This window comes from Trichoplusia ni, chromosome 4 (genome assembly GCF_003590095.1).
Source record: "Trichoplusia ni isolate ovarian cell line Hi5 chromosome 4, tn1, whole genome shotgun sequence".
NCBI lineage: Eukaryota > Metazoa > Arthropoda > Insecta > Lepidoptera > Noctuidae > Trichoplusia > Trichoplusia ni.
This window is the reverse complement of record NC_039481.1, coordinates 18,121,271-18,146,272: the sequence shown is the minus strand read 5'-3', so window position 1 is coordinate 18,146,272 and position 25,002 is coordinate 18,121,271. Positions and strand designations below refer to the sequence as shown.

The following is a 25,002-nucleotide window of genomic DNA, read 5'->3' as shown; positions in this document are numbered from 1 at the left end:
TGAAGCTTAAGAATAAACATGTTCTGAAAATCGAATGTTATCATAAACAAACACTCTACATAAGAGTAAATAATCCCGGGCTTAATAGACAGCTTATATGCTAGTTATTTGTAAAAGCAATTATAATTATTTCCACGATTCCGAACGACTATTCTTGTTTTTAAAAAATCAAATAATATCTTTAAGTATACATTACCCACAATTTAAGTCTATATATTAATCCAGGTTATAAACTATCCGTGTACAAGTTTCGTCAAAATCTGTTCAGAGGTTTTTGCATGAAAAAGCCACCATACATACAAAGCTTCGTGTTATAATATTAGTAGGACTTTTTTTTCGCTACGCCTTTCTCTTACGAAAATCTCTGTCAATCAGGTTGAAATTATTTAAAAAACATCGATTTGCATGATTTACTGCTTTTTTTACAAAATAATGGTGTAAATAATTCTAAATACATCCATAACATAAGAAGACACCCAAACCCAGAACAAATGCTAAATACAAATGCGTGCTCCTCACACAAACATTTATCCTTTTTGGGAATCGAACCCACGACCTCCGGATAGCAGTCAAAGCTTCTAACCACTGACCAATAGGCCAAGTAAAGTGCGATAATGCTCCTACGGTTTTTAAAAAAGACTACAAAGAGTGTTGCGGTATTTCTGTAATAACTCTTTCATATTTTACCCTAGTTACAGGGTTCATTCAAAATACAGCGGACATTTGACAAAGCTGACTAACTTCACGTGCTCACTTATTGTATGATAATATGCGCGTGACGCTGTGAAATAATTGTCATTTGTTACTTAGGATAAGGAAGGAAAACATCAATTAATAAGTCGATGGATTTGTTTGGTAGATTCTTTAGAAAAAATAACAAAGGTACGTAATGAAAGAAAGAAAAGAAAGAAAGAAAGAAAATACGTTTATTCACGCACGCGTAATCAATAGGGCACTGACATTTAGAATAATTTACTGGACTGTCTAGAAGGACACAGTGGTTTTCTGAGAGATCTTCTGACTGATACTTTGGTAACAGTTATGTATTTGCAAGCTCTATTTTGAGAATGTATATGGCCTATGTCTTTGCCAAAATGTCAAAAAGCGTCTAGAAAGATACCTGCAAAAAAGTAACTCTCGTTTGGGTTAGTCATTACAAAAATATTTAAATACTTGAAAAGATTCTACGAATACTTACCTATGGCCATATGTCAAGCTTCATGCATAAACGGATAGGAAGAAACGTTATGTCTACCTTTTCGCTCGATAATTGGAAATTAACAATTAATTTGATTTATAGAGCCATGGGATCTTTGTGTGTGTGTCTATGTGTTTAATTTAATTCATCTGTGGTAACTTGATCAACAGTGAGATCAGTTCGGCAATAACACTTTTAAATAAAGAATATTATAGACTATCTATCCTCTAGATGTACTACTGCATAGTAAATAGGATGTATTCAATTCGATTAGAATTGTGGACAAAGAGTAATGTGTTTGTATTTCTGACCTGAAAGCAATGTTACATCGCATAAGCGTGGTAACACGAGGTAAAATGACATTTCCTATCGAAAAATGAAGTTACTTAGGCTTGTGTTCATTATGTGTATTAATTAATTCTAAAATTATTCAACTAAACAAGCTTATAGGAGTTTCTTTTAAAAGAAGCTTTTGAATTGATTTTATGCCTTGGAATCAAAGTTCTCGATAAGACAATAAGGTATTACTTATATTATTATTTTTGGGAGCTCCTATATGCACCTTTCAGCTCCAGCATCAGATCAGCTCTATGTCAGTTCATAATATTGCATTTTCACCTAACACACATATTATTATGCTGTCAAAATTTCAGCTCAATCCGAAACAAGAAGTGTCTCAAATTGAACTTGCAAGATTTGATTAGTCAAAGTCAAAGTAGCTTTTTCTGTTGATCGAGTAGGTTACAGCTGTTTAATAATAATAATATACTTCTACAATTAGGCAGACAGCAAACAACGAGACAAGTAAAACCAAATAAAAGCTTATTAAATTACAAACTAAATTAACACAAATAGCGGAAAAATCGTTATCGTATAAAAAACATCACGTAACACGTATATGGTAATTTCCTGAAAAGTTTAAACACAAAAATTTCAACTCAAAACCATGACGTCATGATATTCTATCGCAATTATTTGCGTAATTTCAAATGCTGGTAGTCATTTTAAAGCAAACATTTGTGACTCTTTGTATCTCTGGCTCTTTGAGCAAACATTGTCCCGCCACGTTCATGCCGTATGGCTCTCCTATCAGCATTTGTATGATTATCAAGAACCTATATTTAAACGTGAACCGATTTCGTTTCTTCACTGTATGGTCTCCATCGCCGATAATAAAGGGTGGCCTACTGAAAAAACAGAGGTATACCACCTCCTTTTCGTATTTTGAAACTGGGCCAATCGTAATTTATATCAAGTGTTTCAAATTAGAGATTTATTTTTAACGAATTAAAATTATTTTAACTTTTTTTTTCTTAAGTTTAACTTCGCTTCTATTCAAGTATTTTACGAAAATGACTGTTTGTGATGGTTTTTCAAAGAAGACTAGTTTTGAAGATGCGCTGGACCTCACTGGTAAGTTATCTACATATTTTGTTTTTTTTTTTTAATTCAATAAACAATTCCGTTAATTTAATGTCAATAAATCTGTATAGCTGCTAGATAAAATCCAAGAAGACCAAAAGTGTATAGATTTGTAAACATTTACACCGAACTAAACGGTAGTTAACATCAATATTTTTTTTACAACATCTCAATTGAATAAAAAAATCTACAACAGCCTCCAATATTGGAGAACTGAAAGGGAGCAAATCCATTTACATTTATCAATACGCTAGAGCCCACAGCGGCGGACAAAAACAGGCACAGGTTGTGTAAAAAAGGACATTCCTGTTAAAATGCAGGACATTGTTGGGTCATGAAGTATAACATCTACTTTGATTATTTTTCCAGTAGTTACTTTTAGATATTATTAAGTTTGGAAGAAAGATTATCAAATCAAAGCCACACGCCTAAAAGAGCCATGGCCCAGATCAATTTTTGTCGAGATATTAGATTACACAACATTAACACAAACTAGGACTATCCTTAGTCTGTGGGTGGAAATTACAGGTTTCTAAAGCTAAAACTCCAAGAAAACTGGGATCATCACGCAACAGTCCATTTTTCGAAAAACTACACCACTCTATACCATTCTGCCCTTCACCTTTCAAGCTTTCTAAGCAACCCCCTCACTGCTAAGAGTTGATCTCATGTAAACCCCCAGGCCTATCAAGAAAAATGTCAAAACTTAAATCTGTTTCTGTATTATTTATTATTTAGCATAGCAGGTGTTTAAACAAGCCACTAGACAACGATGATAAGAATCGAGCACACAAAGGCTTACCGTTCTATTATCATGGAGATCTCCAGAGGAATTAGCATGATTGAACAACACTTCACATTAATGCTACTGTTCTGCAAACACGTGTTCATGATCACGATTGTCATTCACAACAACACAACAGTCTGGAGTCAGCGACCAAATTAAGAACATATTTACAAACTTTTGTTTAACTCTTCATTCCTAAGTAGTTGATGTAAATATGTTTGTTTAGGTGGGAGCTATGTGCTCTTTTTTCTATGATAACGACTAACAATTTTAATGCTCGGAGATTTCTCACAACAAGCACTCTTGGATCACACAAATGCTTGTTATAGATAGAGGGATTTGAACCGCGTAGAAACCGGTGAAGGAAAACATCGTGAGGAGACCTGGAATCCAATTATTAGAATCAGAAATCGGTTACACTCAGAGACCAAGCGCGGTGCTCAATGAGCGAACCTTCCTTATGCGGGAAGAGGTCTGTGCCCAATAGTAGGACGTATATAAGCTAGTATATTATAAGCAAAACTTCGTTGAATACATTCGTAATAACTAAGTATCAACAGTTTACTCGCAGCTGGTTATAGTTAAAATTCTCACAAATAATGTTTTTTCTGTTCCCGCTCGAACAATAAATGACTAAAACAAACATCAAAACAAGAATTATCTAGTACTCATAATGCAAGCTTTGCATAATTGAGACTAGACGGCGTGGTGGGAAAATAAGAGAATATTAAGACTATACTAGCTACGTTTACCGTTTGGTAAGGTCAAAAATGTGAATGTGAAAAATATTTTTCTTTAGCCTATTTTTACAGAACTCTCAGTATAATGAGTCCGAATTCAACATAACCAGCTCTTTTTTACTTTAAGTTTATCATTGTTTTTTTTGCCGCTACAGGTTTCGGCAAGTACAATGTGGGTATGTTAACATCGTGCTGCCTGCTCATCCTGGCCATGTACCTCGACATCTTCGGGTTCTCCGTGGTACTGCCCGCAATGGCCTGCGACATGAACCTTGACACCGCACAGCAGGGCATGCTCTCTGCCATGCCACTTATAGGTAACTGGGGCCTTAGACATATTGCATATTTTTTAATAAACTGGAATATTTGAAAGAAGGAAGAAAGGGGTTTTTGCCTGTTATATGACCTCAAGGTCATGATATAATAATTATAAAAAATGGATTCAAGAATTCATTTTGACTATCAATACATTTTACTAAATAGTCGGAATAAATTGTACGAAACCGTTACGTCACAACTCACAAGCCCCTCTATAAACCTTACGGTGATCTTGGTCCATTGCTGTAGTTCATAGAAAGGCAAAAATACGTGTCTAAAATATTCTAATGATCTTATTGAGAGACTAAAGATATCTATTCTACTTATTATACCCAGTCATCATCCCTATTTATTTATTTATTTAATTATCACACTAATCTACCATTACAGGTTACTTAACCTAATGCGGTAGCTAGGACTAAACAAAGGTCTAAGTATTTATGTGAACTAGGGTTTCAAAGATTGAATTATTATGCACATAGTTGCAGGTCTAAATTCCAGCAACTGTTTTAATACGTAATTTTCTGATAATTCTGATATGCATAGGCAATAAGTTAGCCTGATACACATGCCCATCATTGCTCCTCCTGGAATTGCTTGTTGCTTCATCCACTTTTCTCCTAGATATGAAATCCTTACTATTTACGATTCCCATGTTTCAAATTTCTGTCATTCCGCGATTTCTTGGAGATCTCTGAATAAATTGGTTCCCAAGACTTTCAAAATCTTTGAACGATTTGTATCTTCTATAACTTTAGGTCCATTGAATTAAATGCATTTTGTACTTTTATTTTTATTATTTATTTCATATTATTTTGGTTATCAGTTTGGTTTTGGTTATTGATATTGTTAATATAATACAGGTGTGTTGGTGTCGTCCTACGGCTGGGGGCTATGCGCGGACACCATAGGCCGGCGCAAGTCCTTACTCATAGCCATGCCTCTCGCCTTCGTGCTCAGTCTAGTATCCACTATGGCTCCCGACTATGCCTCACTGGCAGTTATCAAACTGTTCTCAGTGTCTTTGTAAGTAACAAACATATTCATATGTCATTCTTTATCCATCCAAAGGTTGTGTTAACAATGAGACCGAAGATTGTGGTGTATTTGTTAAAAGTGCATATTTTTTCCTTAACGTGATTATTTTGTTGATTGATTGTATTGCAGTTCTTCAGCAGCGAACGCCGCGGCATTCGTGTTGCTCGCGGAGAGCGTCCCGGCGCGACACCGCAGCAGATTCATGTTCCTGATGGCTAGTGCGACAATGTTCACACAATTCATAATTTGTGGTAAGCTTTCAACCCTAAATGAAATTCTTATAATACTGATTGCAACCGACTTCAAATATAAAACTAGTGTGATAAAATTTTATGAGACCAAATGATAGCATTTTTTCTCTAAATGAAAAAGACAACAAAATCGGCGTCTGAAGTTTTGAAGTGATAAAAATAATAAAGAATACAGACTAATTGAGAATCTTCACCTTTTTAAAGTCGGTTAATAAAGACTTAACAAGACTTGACAAATATAAGACTTTGTAATATAATAATATGGAAGTCCATTTCGGCTACCATCTTCTGAGTGTCATTGTAACAGGATGTTGGCTATTGAAAGTACAAATTGAATTCTAATATTGCTCCAGGCCAGTTAAACTTAATAAACTCTGCGTTCGGAAAAACTACTTCAAATAAGTAAATCTCTCAGAAAAAATTATTTTCGTAAATTTTATCATTCAGCACTAGCCGCGCTTCAGCTTAGGTCATCAATTATTACTGACTTATGAATGATGAGAATGATCGATTATTTTTTGGTATTAGCTATTGTTTAGTAGAAAGTTATCTATTCTTACATTACATATATATATACACAAAGAGGAATTTAAAACACAACATAAATAAGGTGTTTACTTTCATTGTGTCATCAAACAAATCAGTTAGTTAAATAACGTAGACAAACACACAAATCCTTTTAGACTATGTAGCTCAATTTGAAGCACAGATAACCTAAAATAAACATTGTTAACAAAATAAATAATTGTGTTTGTTACCTTTTATTTTTAGTTTTTTTGCGTCTTGATCTTTCCTCTTTTGTTTTCCAGTATTTGCCCTGCCGATATTCAAATTGACCTTCAGCATTCACATAAACTTATTGAATATGGAGTACAGACCATGGAGGTTGTTGCTGCAAGTGATCTGCTTGCCGCACGGCATAGGGACTCTAGCCATGGTCTTCTTGAAGGAAAGCCCCAAGTTTTTACTTAGTAAAGACCGAAGCGATGAAGCTTTAGAAGTTTTCAAATCGATTTATGCTAGCAACACCGGATGTCCGAAGGATTCCTATTCTGTAAGTGGATTTAACTTGAATTAAGAATTATTATGTTGGTTCGGGTAGGTTATTGACAACAATTTATGTTGGTAGAAAATGCTTGCATAAATGCATTTTCGTTTTTTAAATTAGATAAACAAATATTTATTTACGTCTACCTCTCCCGAATGTTTTAGGTGAGTCGATCAACAGTGCCAGTGTCCGCCAATAAGACTGCATTAAAACTAGCTATGACTTCAAAAAAAAACATCATTCTAATATTTTTATTTCAACAAATTCCTTTTACAGGTCATGCACGTGTATCTTGATGAAACAATAGTGGCCAGTACTGAAACTTCAATGGTAAAGAGAGTCTGGAACCAAACCGCGCCTCTGTTCAAACCTCCACTACTGAAGAACTCTGCCATACTCTACTACTTGTTGCTATGCGCTTATATGACGTGAGGATAATGTTTTACAGTTTATAATTGTGTAGATTTTAACTTAAAAAAAATGAAATACGGTAACTTAATTATTGTCTTGAACGAGCCCTGACATCATTGTTTGTATGATATTATCGTACTTAAATATTCAAATTTTCAAAGTTGGGTAAACCTTAAACAGCATAGTAGGTAGTGATGAATTGAATTGTTGAGCTACATAATAGTTAAATCATGTGAGTTGAATTCAAACTAAGAATAAGGGATGTTTTTGATGTATTTTTTGTGTCAGTAGTATTTTACTCCCTACGATTCTTTGATGCGCTCAACCGTTCGCTAGATCAAGAGCAGCATTTTCGGCGGCATTATCAAGATCCTCCAAACTGAATAATCAAATTTGGAAAAATATATTTATTGCTTACTTTTTCTTTCCTAATTTCCTATTTTTTATTAAATTTCCGTTACAGATCAACTGGTTTCACTATGTTTGTACCTACCATGACCAATGCATATTTCACTGGCAAGGAGACGCATGGACGTACGTTTTGTGAAGTTGCGAGTACCAGCACAAGTTCCCATAAAATAGTAAGCCAAAAATTTGTTTTACTTCTTATATCGACTTTCAGACATAAAATTAAATTACCAAAAAAGTGTTTAGCATTTTACGGTTTATGAAATGGCTCACTATAAAATGTTGCCATCTTTTAGTTCCTTCTATTATGGTAGAATTACAAACACACTATTGAAATGTCTTATTGATTTTTGTTGTTTTTTTTTTCAGCCTTCCATAGATTGTAACCATACAATCCAGCCCTTGGCCTTGTACGCTACCATGGTTTACTCAGGAGCCTCAACATTCCTGATGATAATACTCTCCTTTGTCGCACCGTACGTCGGGAAAAAGATGATGACCCTCTTGATTTTCACCGTGTCGTCTCTGGCTGGAATCTTGCTGATATTCATAAAAATTCCGATGCTGAGCATAGCCCTTTTCTTCATATTTTTATATGTTGCTCAGATATTAGCAAATGTAAACACGTATTTGGTTGAACTTAACCCTACGCATCTCAGGTTAGTAAAATAGCAATTAATATGCATGAATTACTACCTTTTGCTCATAATTTCACTTTGTATTGTTTTTTTGGGTATAGGTTTAACTAAAGGTATATTCTCATCTAATCATTAATTAACATCAACCTGTCCTTATACCAAAAACCAATCGGTAAATACCTGACAAACGTACAAACTCAAATTTGATAGTGGTTATACATATTAAAAATTTATATCATTCATGATTTTATGAACAATATTTCAGAGGAATGGCGACGTGCCTGTCAGTGGTGGTGGCCCGAGGGTTCGGTTTCTTCAGTGTGCACATTATCGCCAGCCTTCTGGGTGACTACTGTACACCAATGCTCAGCGGCTACATTGTCTTAGTTATGTGTAAGTATATTATGGACTTAATTAGAACATAACTAGCATTGGATACAATTAATTATTTAATACTGACTGCTATACTGGAGGTTGTGGGTTCAATTCCCACTCAAGACAAATGTTTGTGTGAATTTATCTACATTAGGTATGTAATTAGAGATATATGACTGTTTTCAGTCGTCTTGTACTCATAAGGCAAACTTTGCTAACCTCGAGACGAGACGGCGTTGCAAAGTAATAGTATTATGTTTGTACAAGCGTCACATCGCATTTCACGGCGTAGTTTGGTATCTCCCTTTCATATCCGCAATAAAAATGACTTGTAGTTTGTACCAATTAATAGGACGGAGATTAACTGAACATTCAACAATGTATTCTAGTCTGTTTCATAGTATTTTTTGTTTCAGCTGGATTCCTCGCGGCAATTTTCTTACCATCAGATTCTAAATCGAACAAGGAACAGAATCAAATTGTATCCAGGGAATCAGAAAACCCGTAGAATATTGTTAAGTTAGTTAAATGATTGCATTGAACAATATTACATCGTGAAAAAATAATCACCACCTTAATCACTGCGAGTTAGCTATTTTGGATTCAAAATATTCGGATTACAGGTTTTCTCACGATTTTTTCCTTCACGATTTTTAGTGGTATCTTAGAGCAATTTGAGCAAATACTGAGTAAGTCTTTCGTGGCCTGTTTTTTAATCTAATCTGCATCTCTTGCATACAAATCCAAACATAAAACTGCAACTCCACTACGGTTAGCTATGCTCTCCATGATGAAAGATGTCCGAGCCCAGTAGATGAGTTGGTGTTATTATTTAAGTTGAGACTGATAAATTAAATATACGGTTTGAAATAAAACATTGTATTTTACTGGAACTAACCAGAGTTCCCTCCTTCACTTTTATTAATCCAGTTTTTTCATCCTGATAGTTAATTCTGTCAACAACAAATCTGCCTTGCAATGAGACAGTCAGAACTAAAAAACGTATTGTGGTGAAGAGATAGTAATACATTTTCGGTGATTTTCAAATAAACAGATGAAACATAATCAACACTTGAACGTCTAGGTTAGCCAAATTACGCATAGCATGAAATGAATCTTTAAAGATCAACTAGGATTCCATGTGATGAATTAAAAACCTTTTTACACAACTCGTTTGGAATCTGACTAACTTATAAATTGTTTTTTATTTTAGTTATTAGTTTAGTATTTCTAGGTTTTTTTATGTTAGTTATTATAATTTGTATTTTAGTCCATAGTCGTCAATCTACTCGTTAAATCTGAATGCACTCAAGGATTTCTACTATAGTAGCAGTTTTCAAATTTCATAAAGCTAGCAACATTACATGTTGACAGACAAGACAGAATTGCAGTTCTGTCAAATGTAAGACTGTCATTCATTTTTGTGAAACAGCTAGCGAAATGTCTGATTGTGCCGGTGATAATTCAAAACCACGAGTAGTGGTTCTAGGAGGTAAATTAGATCTAATACCCGAAGTATTTAACTACAAACATTTGTAGCTTTTTACCTACGTTCGATAATGTGTAGTCTTATAAGAAGTGACGTGATTTTTTTTTAATTCTTATAACGGTCGGGGTGTTAGTCATCCGGCCTTAAGTTTCGTTTTCGACGGTTGACCGTGTGGTTTTGATTCAGGATGCGGCTTCATCGGCCGGAACCTGGTGGATTACTTGATATCTGAGGACTTGGTGAGCGGGTTGCGCGTCGTGGACAAGACACCGCCACAACTCGCTTTCCTCAACCCGAAGCACACCAAGACATTTGAAGACCCCCGAGTTGAATATAAAAGCGCGAACCTTATTAATCCTGGTAAGATAATCATTTATTACTTGAAAAAAGGAGAATTAACTTGAATTTTAATATGTTAAACAGCATTTAATAAACACATCAATTATAATAGCTTTCTCATTATCTCAGTACAGAGATAAGATAATTAATGCAACTCACTGGCTCATTGTTATAAATGTTTTACTGTTATTAATTGAGTGGTTTATTTTATATCTATATGACAATGATTCAAAATGCATGTTTATTGACCAAATATTCTTCTTAAAATGTATTTAGATCACCTGTACTAGATATATATTGTATTTTGTAACAGATATTAAAATGTTACTATTAAGGTATATTTGTGTTAAGGGTGATTCAACAAAATTAAATATTAAACAAATCCTTACCACGTGAATATTACACATTCATTTTCCACGTGAAAACTCTAAATTAAATTATTTATGCTGCAAATAAGACAAAAGATATTGCTTTTAGATAAAAAGAAAAGGTTTGTCCAAAACGCCTGGTCCAATGCTAGCATGCAGCTACATATCAATCTCATGAATTATATTTACATTTTAAAATCATTCAGGATAGGAAGTCTTTATTATAATTTTGGTCACTGGCAATTTGTGTTCAGATGTGGGGCAAAAGCCTTTCTTCCCTGTTTCCATTAAGTCTATGGCTAGCAGAAGTCAGTCTGTGGTGAAAGTCAAGCTGTTTCCTCCATCTTCTAGGCATGCTGCGAGGCCCTCCCTTGAAGGAGTCTTTGCAATCTGTAAAGGAGTTATCTTACTAGAAATGATATTTATGTGGTCACTGCCAATTCTGAATATTTTCTTGAATGTCCTTTTCTAAAAGACAAAGGAAGGAAAGGCATAAAGTATTGTTATAAAACATGTTTTGCAATGTTTTTCCTCATGTTTGTTTATAAATATAGAGTTGAGTGTGTAAAATATTTCTTGTTCTAGTGTATCATATAGTGACCTCAGGAACCGACTTTATCAAGCATTACACTGCTTTTACTAACACAAACTACTACTATATCAAAGTCAAATATAAAATTTCCTTTATTGAAAATAGTTGCTAAGCAAAACTTTTTTATGCCACAAAATATATCCGTAAATAAATAGCATCCTGTTTTTCCCGCTTTTTATTAATTTAATAACAAAAGCATTTGGATGATCCTGATGAACATGTGCTAATAAAAAGAAATACTATAACCAAGTCCTATAAATTTTAGTTTAGGTTTTTAAACGACTCTGGCACTAAGGAATTTAATCCCTCTGTCGCATAGGGTTTCATAACAAACAGTTCGCATGCAAAGGACAACAAGACCCAGAACAAGCATTCTTGGTGTATGGAGGTTCTTACATATTAGGTGTATGGAGTCTGGATCTATAGTTGTCAGTTTCTTTTCAGCACATAGGTTCCAGTGGTTGCCTCTTTGCAAGTAAACCAAGCACCAAGTGAACAACTGAGGTCATTTTTTTCATTCTCCAGACATGTACCCACTATAAACAAAATGTAAAAGGTTGTGAATAGAAAAGTGTTTTTTTTGGATGGAACCCAAAAAAATATTTTTTAAGGCGATTATTTTATTAATGCTTGAGAATCTTCACATACCTTATTAATTTATCTTTAATAAGCTTATAAATTTAAGTAATGCCTGTATTTACCTGTTGTATGTGCCTGAGACAATTGCTTCAGAGTACACCCTTCCTTAATATTATCTTCTTTCCGATATGATATAGCTTATGAGTGGTCTAGATTACATGACACTTTCATAAATAAAACGTTAAATTTTCGTAATAAGCATCTAATTAGCACAACACTAAATGTTTAGTCTTGCATGTTCGTATTGCGTGCGTTATGTAGGTGTTTCGTAATAATATGCATGTGGAAAAGAGTTCGGGAATTTACTATTGCCGCTTAACAGGCCGCATAGAGTAAAACTTTGACTTGACTTTACAGTAGGAAATTAAGTTTAAATATAGTCCAAGAAAGTGCAAGATTATTAAAATGGTTGACATTGACTAAAAACATAAAATAATACTCAAAAATACGTGCTTGTTTTTATCTTAAAACGGATTCCATTATTGATATGAAACTTACATTAAATAATTAATTAATTATGTTACATACTTAATCGAGGGCTGACATTAGTGTGTTTTTGTTTCCCTTTAGTAGTATTTTAATTAAATTAAAAATCGCTCTCGAACACTATCTTCCATCATGATAAGACTTGCAGAAGTGTGAGTAAGATGGCTCACATAGTATAGCGCAGCACCTCTCTTCCGTAGGTCAGAGCTAGAACTATACATTGTGGTCGGCCTCTAGTACCAAGCCTTTACATAGCTTGGCTATTGTTCTGCTAACAAAGCAATAGGATCTGTATATCGGATTAGAGAAGATTTACGTTGTTCCGTAAGACGTCGATATGATCCACAATCAAGGGTATATCAGGTTTAGCAATACTAAAATTGCTTCAGTGGTCTTTCCGTTCCCCACAATAATTATACCCCGACAATTCGTACAATACTCGTTTGACATGAGATAAGAGTTGTTAATGTTGTTATCCAGTCTCACACTGTTTGAAACCGTTATCTTTTAAAGTCTCGTTACAACTTGTAAAAAGTATGCAAATGTGTTCACTAGACCGTGAAAGACTTACCGCAGTCAACTGGTGCTGTGAAAGTAATAATGCGAATTCAGAAATTCGACTTGAATGCGTTTCCCATACCGCCACGTTTCCAAAGATGCCAGTTTGGCTGGACTTGACCAAAATAACCCGGACTCCCTGCATTGTTTTGGGATTTGAGTTATGTGTAGAACAAAAATACTTTGTAAAATCAACCTTTTCTTGTAATTACCATAAATCTTGATAAATTCCATGTTTTATTGTTTGTTTCTCGTTTAAACTTTTCTATTACTATAGGAGATATACAATAGATGTTCACACAAGTCACGGAAAGGGAAATAGTTATTTTAAGCATCGCTAGACACTTGATGTTGATATAAATGCTTGTTATTCAATTCGAGAGGAAAATATTTTTTCCTTGTGATAATACAACAATACTTCGAAGTACAATAAATGTTGTTATTCAATAGTTCTCTTGGTTTACCTACCACTGCGGAATGCATATTACACATCAGCCCTTAGTAACGGTTATAGGCATTATGACAGTTTTAAAAGAAGGCATTTTTTCCGTGTTTCAGAAGGAACATTATATCGTGGCTCGTTATATGCCCATCTTTGACTACATTTACGAATAGTCAGAAGCTAGAAAGAAAGTCATACAACCAGTCTTACTAGGGGGTAAAGTGTTGTCCACGAACTGGAATTAGGAGGTCAGATAGACGGCTCATCTACTCCAATTTAATAAAAAAAAAAAACAATTTTTTACATAATTCACCCTGAGCAAAAAATTATAAACCCCGACAACACCCCCTATGACAATTCTTCTTTAGTAGAATTTTATTGAAAAAAATGACATGTAGTCTCACTCACCACGAATCATAAACGGTTCAACCGATTTTGATCAAACATGTCTAAGAACTCTCGCACATAATCCACCTTTATTAGATAATAAACTTTATTGTAATCGCTCAATCCATTCGGGTGCAATGACGTCACAGGCAAACAGACAGACACATCATAGCATAGCATCCCTCATTTCGCATCGGGGACGATGGCACCTTGCAAAGTAGTATAACATAAAATCTGGTATTCGCTACTTTAGCCCATCGATTTAACGTTTCGTTATTTTATCAATGCCTCCTGTATATTCAAAACGAAGTACACCGAGTGAATACAAATAAGCATTCCAATTGTTGTAATTGTTCGTTAACAATAAGGATGTATGGGCAGGAAGGACGACAGGAAAATTAAATTATATTCTAGATGTTGTAGTGTGAGAATTATCTGTTACTGGCTATTGCCCGCGGCTTCGTCTGGATGTCGGTCATAGCTGCAATTCCCCTTCTTAAAAATAGTCGGATAAACCGAGGAGTCAGCTACCGCCAAAAAAAAATTCATTGAAATCGGCCCAGCGGGTTAGGCGTAAAGAAGCAACAAATACTTTTGCGTTCATAATATTAGTTATAATATATAATATTTTAAGGACCAAAATTAATTGAGTATTGCTACAACCTAGGCTAGAGTCGCGAGAGTTAAATTTATTACCGGAATAAATTAAATTGCTACTGATTTTGGCTTTTGAGGTGATTTAAACGGTTGTCATTCGTGGCTATGGTAGGTAATCATAATACTTGATAACCAGCTCGAATTGATAGAAAGAAGTTGGATAATTATATAACTTTAAACGACTTCCGTAAGACAGGCAACGCTGGTCTTAATGCCAGTAAAAAAATACTTAATTATTTTTCCACATTAATTTTATAGTTGACACTAATTGACACTTTTTCAAAGTTGCTTTTCGCTAAATAAAATAAAAAAACAAAATTGTGCATTAAATACGACTTAATTTGCAAGGAAATATAAAAAAAAAACATGTAAACATATTTCGATTGCACAAAGTTCATTTTGTACCGTGATATGTGATGTGTTAATATCGTGCTTGGACTTCGATGGCGCCAACATCACTTCGCGCCCGTTTGAACCTCGTTTGTCCACACAATACGAGCCGTCGCTTAATAATGAATATTATAAACAAGTCGTAATCACGGCATTGTTATCGCACATACGATGAATCAGAGTCTTCGTGTCAAAAATAGATTTTTTTTAGCCGATTGTACGCCCAAACGAATCTAAATGGAAACAAATGACGACTATTGAAGTTAATAAAAACACATAATATAACTGTGATATAATGTCCTCCGTAGGGTATTTGACTAAGGGACGATTTTTCAATAGCCAGATAACTTTTATTCGACGAATATATTTGACGTTTTGACAGCTTTTGTATAGAAAATATGTCAAACGGCCATATTTATTCCTCAGATATGGGGGCCTAAATCTAATAAGTTTCTGTCAGTTTTCCAAAAAATATTGAATACCTATTTTTAATTTTATCATATATTTAAAATGTTAGGAACATGTTGAGGTACACAGTTTGAGCTAGTAACATCACTAGTAAAAAGTGTACTGGTAAGTGACGTCACACGATATTGTAAATCTCTGTATCCCCTTCATATTTTGCTAACGAGATAAAGAAAAAATACGAATCCAATATTTTTTAGACATCTATCTGACGGACTAACAGTGTATTTTTTATCGAATACCTTATTCCTGCAATATGCTTTTGTGATACAGAGTTATTTTCGTGTAAATCTGTTGGTACGTATTACTTTTGTGTGTTCTGGATAGCGTGGTTCGTAGAGCCACATGACCACAACCGCAACACAATGTCACCGTTGATGTATGTCATATTGAACCTATTTGTGACCTCGCAAAAAGCCCCGAGTGCTTCCCAATCGAGACTAATGTTATAAATGAAAAGTGTCTCCCGTTCCGCTTTCGCAGCGATAGCGTTTGACTGATATTGTCATTACGTAATTAGGTAAATCAATAGCTTCAATTTCAAGATAAAAGCCTTTTTTCAATTATAAACAAGTAGTTGCTGCCCGCGGGCCCGCTCGCTACTAATCGAAAATGATCCACGGGAACAGATAATCGGGATACAAACTAACCTATGTGTTAATCCTGGTTATAAACTACTAGTTGTTGCCCGCGACTCCGTCTGCGTGGACTTCAGTTTACAGCGTTCGGGGATCCCGTTTCTATGGAATACATTCCCTTTGTGATCTTATAGCTTTTACACACCTTTTGAATTTTCCCTCGGGAACTATTTCAAAAAAAGGGATAATAGGTAGCCTATGTACTTTTCATCCAAATCCGTTCAGCCGTTTTTGCGTGATTGAGTAACACACATCCACACTTTCACATATATAACATTAGTAAGCCAAGGATAGTAAGGATCTGTGTACCAAGTACCATCTTAATCTTTGCGTGAAAGAAGAACAAACAACAATATCTATACATAGAAACAGTCGCGTTTATAATATTAGTAAGATATCCACTGGAGCAAAGGCACTGGAAAATCTAGTAAAGTTTTTCGTAATTCTACTGTGAGTTGATTGTGATTCAATACTTCCATTCTACTACATTCTTATCATATTAAAATTGTAAAGTAAGTGCGATTGTATTATAGAAATTTCAATCCAACTTTAACAATGGTGATGTTATAGTTTATATAAATACAGCAGTGTAAGCGAGACACCGCTAGTGCTGTTTAGTAAGCCATCTCGCTTCTTCAACTCCATGTCTTTAAAAGGTCAAGGTATTTATTTATTACACCTTGGAATAAGGATAGATAATAAGACAACTTCTCAACAGCAAGAGCACTTTAGCGTTGAACGGTGGGAGATACGGACGAGATATTTATTTTCGTCGTTCTAAAAGTGCTACATAGATGTTAGTTTGTCTTGAATAAATGAACTTTCATTTCTCTAGAGAACACATATATGCATGTGGGGATGAAGGGACTAGGTGTCAAGGTGGTAAACTGGGTGAGAGCGGGATAGTGTGAGAGAGAAGAGTAAATGGGAGAATGGCGGAAGACGAGTAAGAGTAAGACGTATGAAGAATTAAAGAAATTGTTTTATAATTGACTAGCGACCTGCCCCGGCTTCGCAAGGGTGGACATTTATTTTTTAAGCTTATTTTCCGGGATAAAATATAGCCTACCTACCTATACGGATTCAGAAGAATTCTTCTAAGTAATGGTGACAGAAATTTTGAAATCGTTCCAGTAGTTTTTGAGCCTATTCAATACAAAAATACAAAGGTTTCCTCTTTAATTCATTCTAATAATATTAGTATAGATTTACAAAAATAAACGCATCTACAAGACTATCAAGGCGTTTGATTTCCCACATATGTACATATGTATAAGTTTGATCTATGTATGTTTATATTACACGTTAAATGTATTCCCCAGCGTCATGCGCGTCCGCGTTAGACCCAGGCGAGGGTTCTCCGTGGGGCCTGGTGGTGAACTGCGCCGGCGAGACCCGCGTGGGGCAGACCGAGGCGGTGTACTCCGAGGGCATCTACACGCTCAGCACGAACGTCGCCAAGCAGTGCGCCAAGCTGGAGGTGCCGCGCCTCGTCGAGATATCCAGTGGACAGATGTACAGCACTGATAAGGTATACTATTCTATTTCTCATATTCTCCATGTTCCGTTTCATGGAGTTCCGCCCGCCTGGATGTTAGACTAGCCTGTAGGTCTAATGGTTAGTAGCCCTGACTGCTATACCTATAGGTACTATCCCAGACGTCGTAATATCGATTCCCCATTCCACGTTCATTTGTTCGGTGTCTGTGGTATAGTAAATTATTTAGAAATATTTATGCATAAGAATGTTTATCAGTTTTCTTGTACTCATAATACATCCTATGCTTAGTTTGAGAGAAGATGCCGTTGTGTGAAATACAACATTGATATATACGGTTAGCCGAGTGGTTTAGCCAACCACGCCCACTAAACCCACTGTGCGCGACGTGTCGCGGGTTCGATCCCCGCGTGGGACAAGTATTTGTGTGATTCACGAATGCTTGACCTGAGTCTGGGTATTTATTTATTTAACGAAACCGAAACGAAAATGTTACAATTTAGAGCCAAATCGACTCGCTAAGCAATTCGTCATGAATACAATTGGATATTTGACTATATATTATGGTAATGTCAAACAAATTTCCAAAAAATATAGAATAAGTGTTTTTATTCAACTGAGACTGAGAAGTTATTTGTTATAATAAACCAATGTTTCAGCCTCACAAAGAAGACGGCCCAGTAGAACCGTGGACGGTGGAAGCGCGGATGAAGAGCAAAGTGGAGCAGGAGCTGAAGGACATGCAGGACGAGCTGAACTACACCATCATCAGGCCAGCCATCGTGTACGGCATCGGGGACAGGAGGAGCCTCAGTAAGGCATACTTATGTGATAGCCTAGTGATTTGACTGCACGGATAGCCGAGTGGTTGAGGTCACCACGCCAAACCCACTGTGCGCGTCGTGTCGCGGGTTTGATCCACGCGAAGGACAAGCATTTGTGTGATCTACGAATGCTCGTTCTGAGTCTAGGTGTTTTTGTGCATGTGATTTGTATATCGCTTTTTTTAGCAGGTGATGTTACCAGCCCCAGTTTCATTACTTTTTATTGATGTGACAAAATGAAAAATACTTATTCGATATTTTTCTAAAACCTTTCTGACGGAGTACTTAGAATTATTGAGTCAAATGCCCTATTCAAAAATACATGCTTTATCGAAATCAAAACTTTATACAGTCTCCTTAATACGACCGTAATAAGGTAAAGTGGATTACTACGGCTAATTAAACAGCGGTGATCAGGTTGCGGTGTATTTACCGTTCTCGCTGGGTGCGTGGCGCCCCTGAGGTGTTACCGTGAGCTGGACGTAGATTAAAAATCAGTATACATCATTATAAATGTATTAATTCGTGGCTAAAATAAAAACTAGTTGATCGCTCAGCTAACCAAAAATGTTACCTATCAAAAAATGTTTACCACCTAAGCCTACATTGTGGAATGCAATAAAGAATTGAGTATTGAACCTTGATACGTCGGTCCATGGATGTTTGAACATCAGTGCACATCCATTTACAAGTCTTTAACAGTCACTACAGTTAGAGGCTAGAAATCTTGACAACTAGTCTTACAAGGGGTATCGTGTTGCCTAGGTAACTGGATTAAGAATTTCAGATAGGCAGTCGCTTCTTATATAACGAATAAGTTATATTGTATAAGCTGCATCCTGTTAGACTGGAAGCCGACCTTAACATAGTTGGGAAAAGGCTAGGATGAATGTATATAATAATAATATAATATATGTTTAACGTCTTTTTGTTTGGCCGACTATTATACATGTACTGTACTCCTAGTCTAGGGTTCTAGACAAGTACCAAGCGCCACCGATCGAATCAAGTTAAATGTATTGAAATGAAGTCATAGTTACATGATTCGACGTAAATTACCTACTGCTTTTTTTTGGGTTTTGTACTCTTAGCGTGAAACCAATAATAGTTACTGAGACACCGCTGTCTCAGTATCTACAAGTTCATATCTGTAAAAACTATTGCTTAACTACGGATAACATTTTGTTTATGTTTTATAATTTTTTACTATTTCCTGTGTACTTATAGTAATAAATCAACAAGCGAGTGAGTTTTGGTTACAGCGCCGCGACTCCTGTACGGCGGTATCTACAAGCACCTGAACGAGACCATGAAGCTGCTGTGGACGAGCGAGCTGAAGATGAACACTGTGCACGTGCGGGACGTGTGCCGCGCGGCCTGGACGCTGGGCGGCCTGCCCGCCGCGCGCGGACAGGTCTACAACTGTGTGGACCTGGCCGACTCCACGCAGGGCTCGCTGGCCGAACTCGTCGCGGACATCTTCGGCATCAATCATGATTACTACGGCACCGCCATCTCTACTTTAGCTAAGGTACTTTTTCACTTTTGTCTGCAGATGTTGGTTACATTTTAACTGCATAGATAGGCGAGTGGTTGAGGTCACCATGCCAAATACACTGCGCGCGACGTGTCTTAGGTTCGATTCCTATGTGGACACACGTTTGTGTGATCCACGAAAGCTTGTTCCGAGTCTATGTGTATTTGTGCATGTGACTTGACCGGGCATTGTTTCTGAGGCAATATGGTTAAAATGTTGACGGCTGTGTCCTGTCAGAACGACATAGCGTCGGTGGCGGAGGAGGCGAACGACAAGCACCTGACGGCGTGGGCGGACATGTGCCGGCGCTACGGGCTGGCGCACACGCCGCTGGAGCCGCTGGCGCCCGCCGAGCTGCTGCTGCAGCGCCAGCTGTGTCTGTGCGGGGCCCGTCTGCGCGCGCTGCTGCCGCCCGCCATGCCCAGGCCCACGCGAGAGGCGCTCAAGGAGGTACGCTACTGGCTTCTCTAACTAATCATTACTTTAATGACTCATAACATCCTAAAGAACCTAAAAATATTTCAAAAACCTTGCGCCTGACTTAAATTCTCACATCAACCCTACGACAAATGAAAAGACAAGTCTACACATCAAAACTATTTTATATTTGAATTGAATAGTGTTAAGTTTTGACAGCTTTCTGTTGCTGACCATTCGCTCCTATTATACACGGTGATTTTTTAGTCGTCTTACAAAAGCAGCCCAATTCATGTATCCGACGTAAAATACCCCTAGGCGCGATTATTATTTTTTTTTTCATCAATTAAGATAATAGGTACGAAGAAAAATTAAACAAGAGAAATCTGAAATATACTCTTAACAATGATAAAAACGCCGCCGCCCGCGCCCCTCATCATTGTTACAAGGCTCAGACCGCGCTCGCAACAGAGCTGTGTTTCAAAAAAACTACGAATTGCATCATAATATTGAATAAAAATTGCATATTAAATTTATTCGAATCTCCTAAATACCTATTTTTTTTCATGAACGTTTTCTAGTCATTGGATACATGAACTGTCTGCTTTTGTAAGACGACTAAAAAATCACGGTGTATGCCCATGGACCGATATTTTCGCTATTGCTTTAGTACCCAGTATGTACGCACAGCTGCATACCAAACTAAAACCTCGCTAATTAACCTAAAGATAGGACTTTCATTTTTTATCCTTAAAAGTAAAAAAGCAGCGGCTATGCCGTTGTTTTTTAACATTTGTATGATAGCTAGCGTGTGTACCGTTCCGGTGAGTCGACAGAAGCTTTACAAAGCAGTGTGCACTCGTGTATCCCACTGCTACCCAGAGGTCTGACCTAGTTGCTTAGATAATTCCCTATCCCGCTTCCCCTATAACCAGCCTTCACGTCCTGCGTAGAATTCATCATCATCCCATCTCTCTCTGTCTCGACCACAACTGCTCCTGACTTACTTACTATTATTCCGTGCATTAAAAACTCACCAAATAATAATAAGAGTGCCAAGTTATCTAGATAAACGTCTGCTCGTTTGCCTGCAGGTACTGGAAGACTATGCTGCGATGAACCTCTTCCCCAAAGAACTGCTCCTATGACCGACTCCAAACTAATATTAAATCATCATCGATATTTTACATACATTCATACTATGTAAAATTATACACAATACTTATTACATAAAATAACCGACTACCAATAAGGCCAAGCAATAATTTTGTTTTCTTTTATATTTAATACAATTTAAAACCTACTCAAGTGTCAAAGAAATAAGATTTTAATTTTAAGTGAGTTCAACTTTATGAGAACTCAGTCTCATTTGGAAGTCGGTTAAGTCATTCATACACACGTCTGTGTTGCGATATTCGATCACAAGTATTAATGTATTTTCATAAATATGAATATTATTTAAGAGTAGATATCCTTACGGTCATCTGATACAAAGATCTGCACATACTGTTGTGTGTGTGACACCGTACAATCTTGGTGTCAGTTTGATCGTAGTTAACTTTCACACCGTAACCCGATCAGTGTAGCGTTGATGTTTCATCAGAACTTAGGCATGGTATAGAATAGTCAGTGTGTGTAATACCCCCCACCCCTTGGCGGTCAATGTTTTCTCGTCTTTATTCGAAAATTCGTTTTAGCTTCTACATGTGCATATTTATATAAGCGACTGTCGACTTATTAATTTCATTCATAATATTTTTAATGCAACACTGTGATACAAAGTGAGACGTTTCGAGATCAAAATAAAACTTTTCCGAAAAGTATTTTATATAGAAATGGTGACAATAACTTTATAAAAGACATTTGAGAACTAACCATAGTCTACTTTAAGGGATCGAAGACTGTGAACAATACCAAAAAGCAATGCTAACTTTGCTTTTTTTTACAAAAATCTTAACCTCATATTTCTGCATTTTTTATTCCATCCAATGAGAATTGAAATAATAAATAGTTTTTATATGTAATGTATTACGAGTAAAAGCTCAACGTAGCGTAGTACTTAATAGTATTCGTTTTTATTCAATAATGGTGCAAAAATATTTAGTTTTATGGTATATTATTATTCTATTTTTATTTTATTGATTCAATTACTTTTTATGCTATATCTTAAAAAGTTTAGGCGTTATTTGTAATTAAGAAAAGATTTCTATTTTTTTAAGATCTGTGTACCTACTATGATGACTATCCGTATATTTTACATCGTTTATTCTCAATAGAACAAGGATACAAGTGAAACTTAACAGGTTTTATGATAATATGTATTTCTTGATATTTTCTATGGTCTCAAACTGGACTGATAGTCGTAACTAAATAATAAAACGGCCTTTATCTTGAATAGGTCAGTGACAAGGAAATGTGTCCGAAGTTAAGGTAGACTCAAGATTATTTACTGGAGTATTACCTAATGCCAAACTCAGTTCTAAAGCTGATTGTTTGGCTAATCGACTTCTTGGTTAAAGGACACGTGATCCAAGAGAATTGTTTAAATTTAATTAATAAATGATACCGAAATACGTCCGAGCGAAGTTGAACCAAACAAACACGATAACACAGTTGCTAGTTTGATTTAAACATTATATTATACTGTACTGCTTTTAAATGTGCTTCAGTCCCGAAACATGGTTTCTTGTATATTGCTAGATAAACTAAGTATAAAGAGTCAGTCCTCACTGGAGAGCAGCGGCCGCAAGAGTGACTGTCGCCAGAAGCCTTGCCTTCAAATGACTAAAGTTTCTCGTTAATAAGATTCTCAACTTTTTCTAATACGTTGCTTCGTTTAGACGCTGCCGGCCGCTGTTCAGTCAGTGTGAAGTGACCCTAAGTCATGATTAAAATTAAGAGCTTAACCCCCGAACACTGTTACACAACTTACAACGTCACTTAAAGTGATAAACACAGCTTGAGACTCAAACGTGACGAACTGACCCCACGTGTCAGTATTCGGGGGTTGTTTAAAGGCCTAAATGTAACTTTAATCTTTGTGTCAGAAAACGTTTTAGTGGGCTAATATAGTGCGGCAATACAAAAAGATTATTTTTGTCACCTCAAAAACAATAATTATTTTCGTTGTGCAGTCCACGGCTGGGCATGAGTCTTACAACTGTTCCGCGTAAAGGTGGGCAGAGTTAAATTATATTTATTTTTTTGATCAATTATAATTATACATATTTATCAGACGTTTCTACAACTCAATGACAAGTTTATTTTTGTTGGTATAAAAAAGTTTGGAATAAATTTTGTATTCTTTTTTTGCGTATAAATATCCCCAACTATATTGGGGTCGACTGCTAGTCTTACCAGATTGTAATGAATATCCTATATGAAGCGTGTCCACTTATTGATTAAATAGGACTTCGACCGCTTGCATGGTAACAAGAACTCCTATTGATATAAGTTTTAAGAGTGTCATAAATGTATCTTGTCATAAATGGTACTAATTTTATTTAGAATTTACATACAGTTGCTATCTATGAAATTGTTTATTCCCTCTGCTTAGCGATTTCCCATTTTGCAGAATATGACTTCGGCTGTTAGTGGTTTATAACATGAAGACGAGCTTTGTATTATTTTACCTTTACTGTCAATTGTGTAATAAATACTTTATGCTATAAAAAAACTTGTTTTAGTTCACGTTGCATGCTATTTTCAAAATAATTAAGTTCTTTTTATATACCTATATACCATACGTATATCCAAAGAACTTAATTATATCACGCAACGTCGTAACAAATTGGAATAATGGTTAAAACATAAATTATATTTATTATAAGTGATAGGTTTGGACCAAAGTAATAATAGGTACGTACGTATATGTCGAAGGTAAATAGCAGATACGACATTACATATTGACAACTAAATTCCAATTAAGCAACAGTTGTCTAATGATACAATACGATAACTAATCACACTTTAGTAATTAGACCTTTGTGTCGATTTACATATACAAACCTGTTTTGTATGAAACCTATAATATGCTCATGAGATACCAGATTCAAGTGAGTGACAGTCCGGGAAACATCGTCAACTGTCGATATTATTAAAGAAGTGAAAAAAAAGTTGATCCGATTTGAGAGCTATTAACAGTTAAGTGTTTCGAGTGCTTGAAAATCTATAACTTATCAAAATGACTTCGTTACCCTCAATAAGTGGTTCTAAAAGAGTAATAGAACCTGATCCTGCTGAGGGGCCTGACGCTAAACGACCGAAGGCAATACAAAACTCTCTTAAGGTCAAATGTTTAAAACTGATAATTAAGTCTTTTGAAGAAATCCTAGAGTACATTACAAAGTTAGCCAGCGACGACAACACGACACCTGTAAAAGATAAGCAGGCTTTTCTCAGGAACATCTCTCTAGCCAATAACATAACGAAGATCATATATGCCACTCATGAACTATGTCGTCGGCAAGAGCTGCATACATCGAAAATGTCATCCGACTTCAAGTTTACTCTGTATGGCAGGCAAATAGTCGTGAAGCAAGATCACGTCATCGTAATATGGGATGCTCAAGTGAAATCTTTTGGTCTCTCTTACAGTGAAAACAATGGATGGCTTGGTGTCATTAAGCCTATTTTACACGAC

General features: G+C 35.9%; 2 protein-coding genes across 2 annotated transcripts; both read left to right on the top strand.

Annotated features, from left to right (window-relative positions):
- The first annotated feature begins 1,834 nt into the window (after nt 1–1,834).
- Nucleotides 1,835–9,740, top strand: LOC113493394 (putative transporter svop-1). Its single transcript, XM_026871357.1, has 10 exons — nt 1,835–2,611; nt 4,303–4,464; nt 5,329–5,491; nt 5,633–5,754; nt 6,564–6,808; nt 7,079–7,230; nt 7,677–7,794; nt 7,991–8,280; nt 8,525–8,652; nt 9,051–9,740. The coding sequence occupies exons 1-10, from the start codon at nt 2,551–2,553 to the stop codon at nt 9,140–9,142; spliced, it is 1,533 nt and encodes a 510-aa protein (XP_026727158.1). The 5' UTR covers nt 1,835–2,550; the 3' UTR covers nt 9,143–9,740.
- A 269-nt stretch (nt 9,741–10,009) lies between these two features.
- Nucleotides 10,010–23,545, top strand: LOC113493393. Its single transcript, XM_026871356.1, has 7 exons — nt 10,010–10,126; nt 10,310–10,483; nt 17,407–17,615; nt 18,242–18,395; nt 19,669–19,937; nt 20,181–20,393; nt 21,455–23,545. Exons 1-7 carry the CDS (start codon nt 10,075–10,077, stop codon nt 21,506–21,508), a joined length of 1,125 nt encoding a protein of 374 aa, XP_026727157.1. The 5' UTR covers nt 10,010–10,074; the 3' UTR covers nt 21,509–23,545.
- Nucleotides 23,546–25,002: the final 1,457 nt, after the last annotated feature.

What these genes read in the sequence shown, in the direction of transcription:
- LOC113493394 (XM_026871357.1), top strand. Translation starts at nt 2,551, where the DNA reads ATGACTGTTTGTGATGGTTTTTCAAAGAAGACTAGTTTTGAAGATGCG. An exon ending in AAACTGTTCTCAGTGTCTTT is followed by an intron (nt 5,492 to 5,632) that starts GTAAGTAACAAA and finishes ATTGTATTGCAG; the next exon opens with TTCTTCAGCAGCGAACGCCG. An exon ending in TTGCTATGCGCTTATATGAC is followed by an intron (nt 7,231 to 7,676) that starts GTGAGGATAATG and finishes TTTCCGTTACAG; the next exon opens with ATCAACTGGTTTCACTATGT.
- LOC113493393 (XM_026871356.1), top strand. Translation starts at nt 10,075, where the DNA reads ATGTCTGATTGTGCCGGTGATAATTCAAAACCACGAGTAGTGGTTCTA. An exon ending in CGCGAACCTTATTAATCCTG is followed by an intron (nt 10,484 to 17,406) that starts GTAAGATAATCA and finishes TGTATTCCCCAG; the next exon opens with CGTCATGCGCGTCCGCGTTA. An exon ending in CGCGAGAGGCGCTCAAGGAG is followed by an intron (nt 20,394 to 21,454) that starts GTACGCTACTGG and finishes GTTTGCCTGCAG; the next exon opens with GTACTGGAAGACTATGCTGC.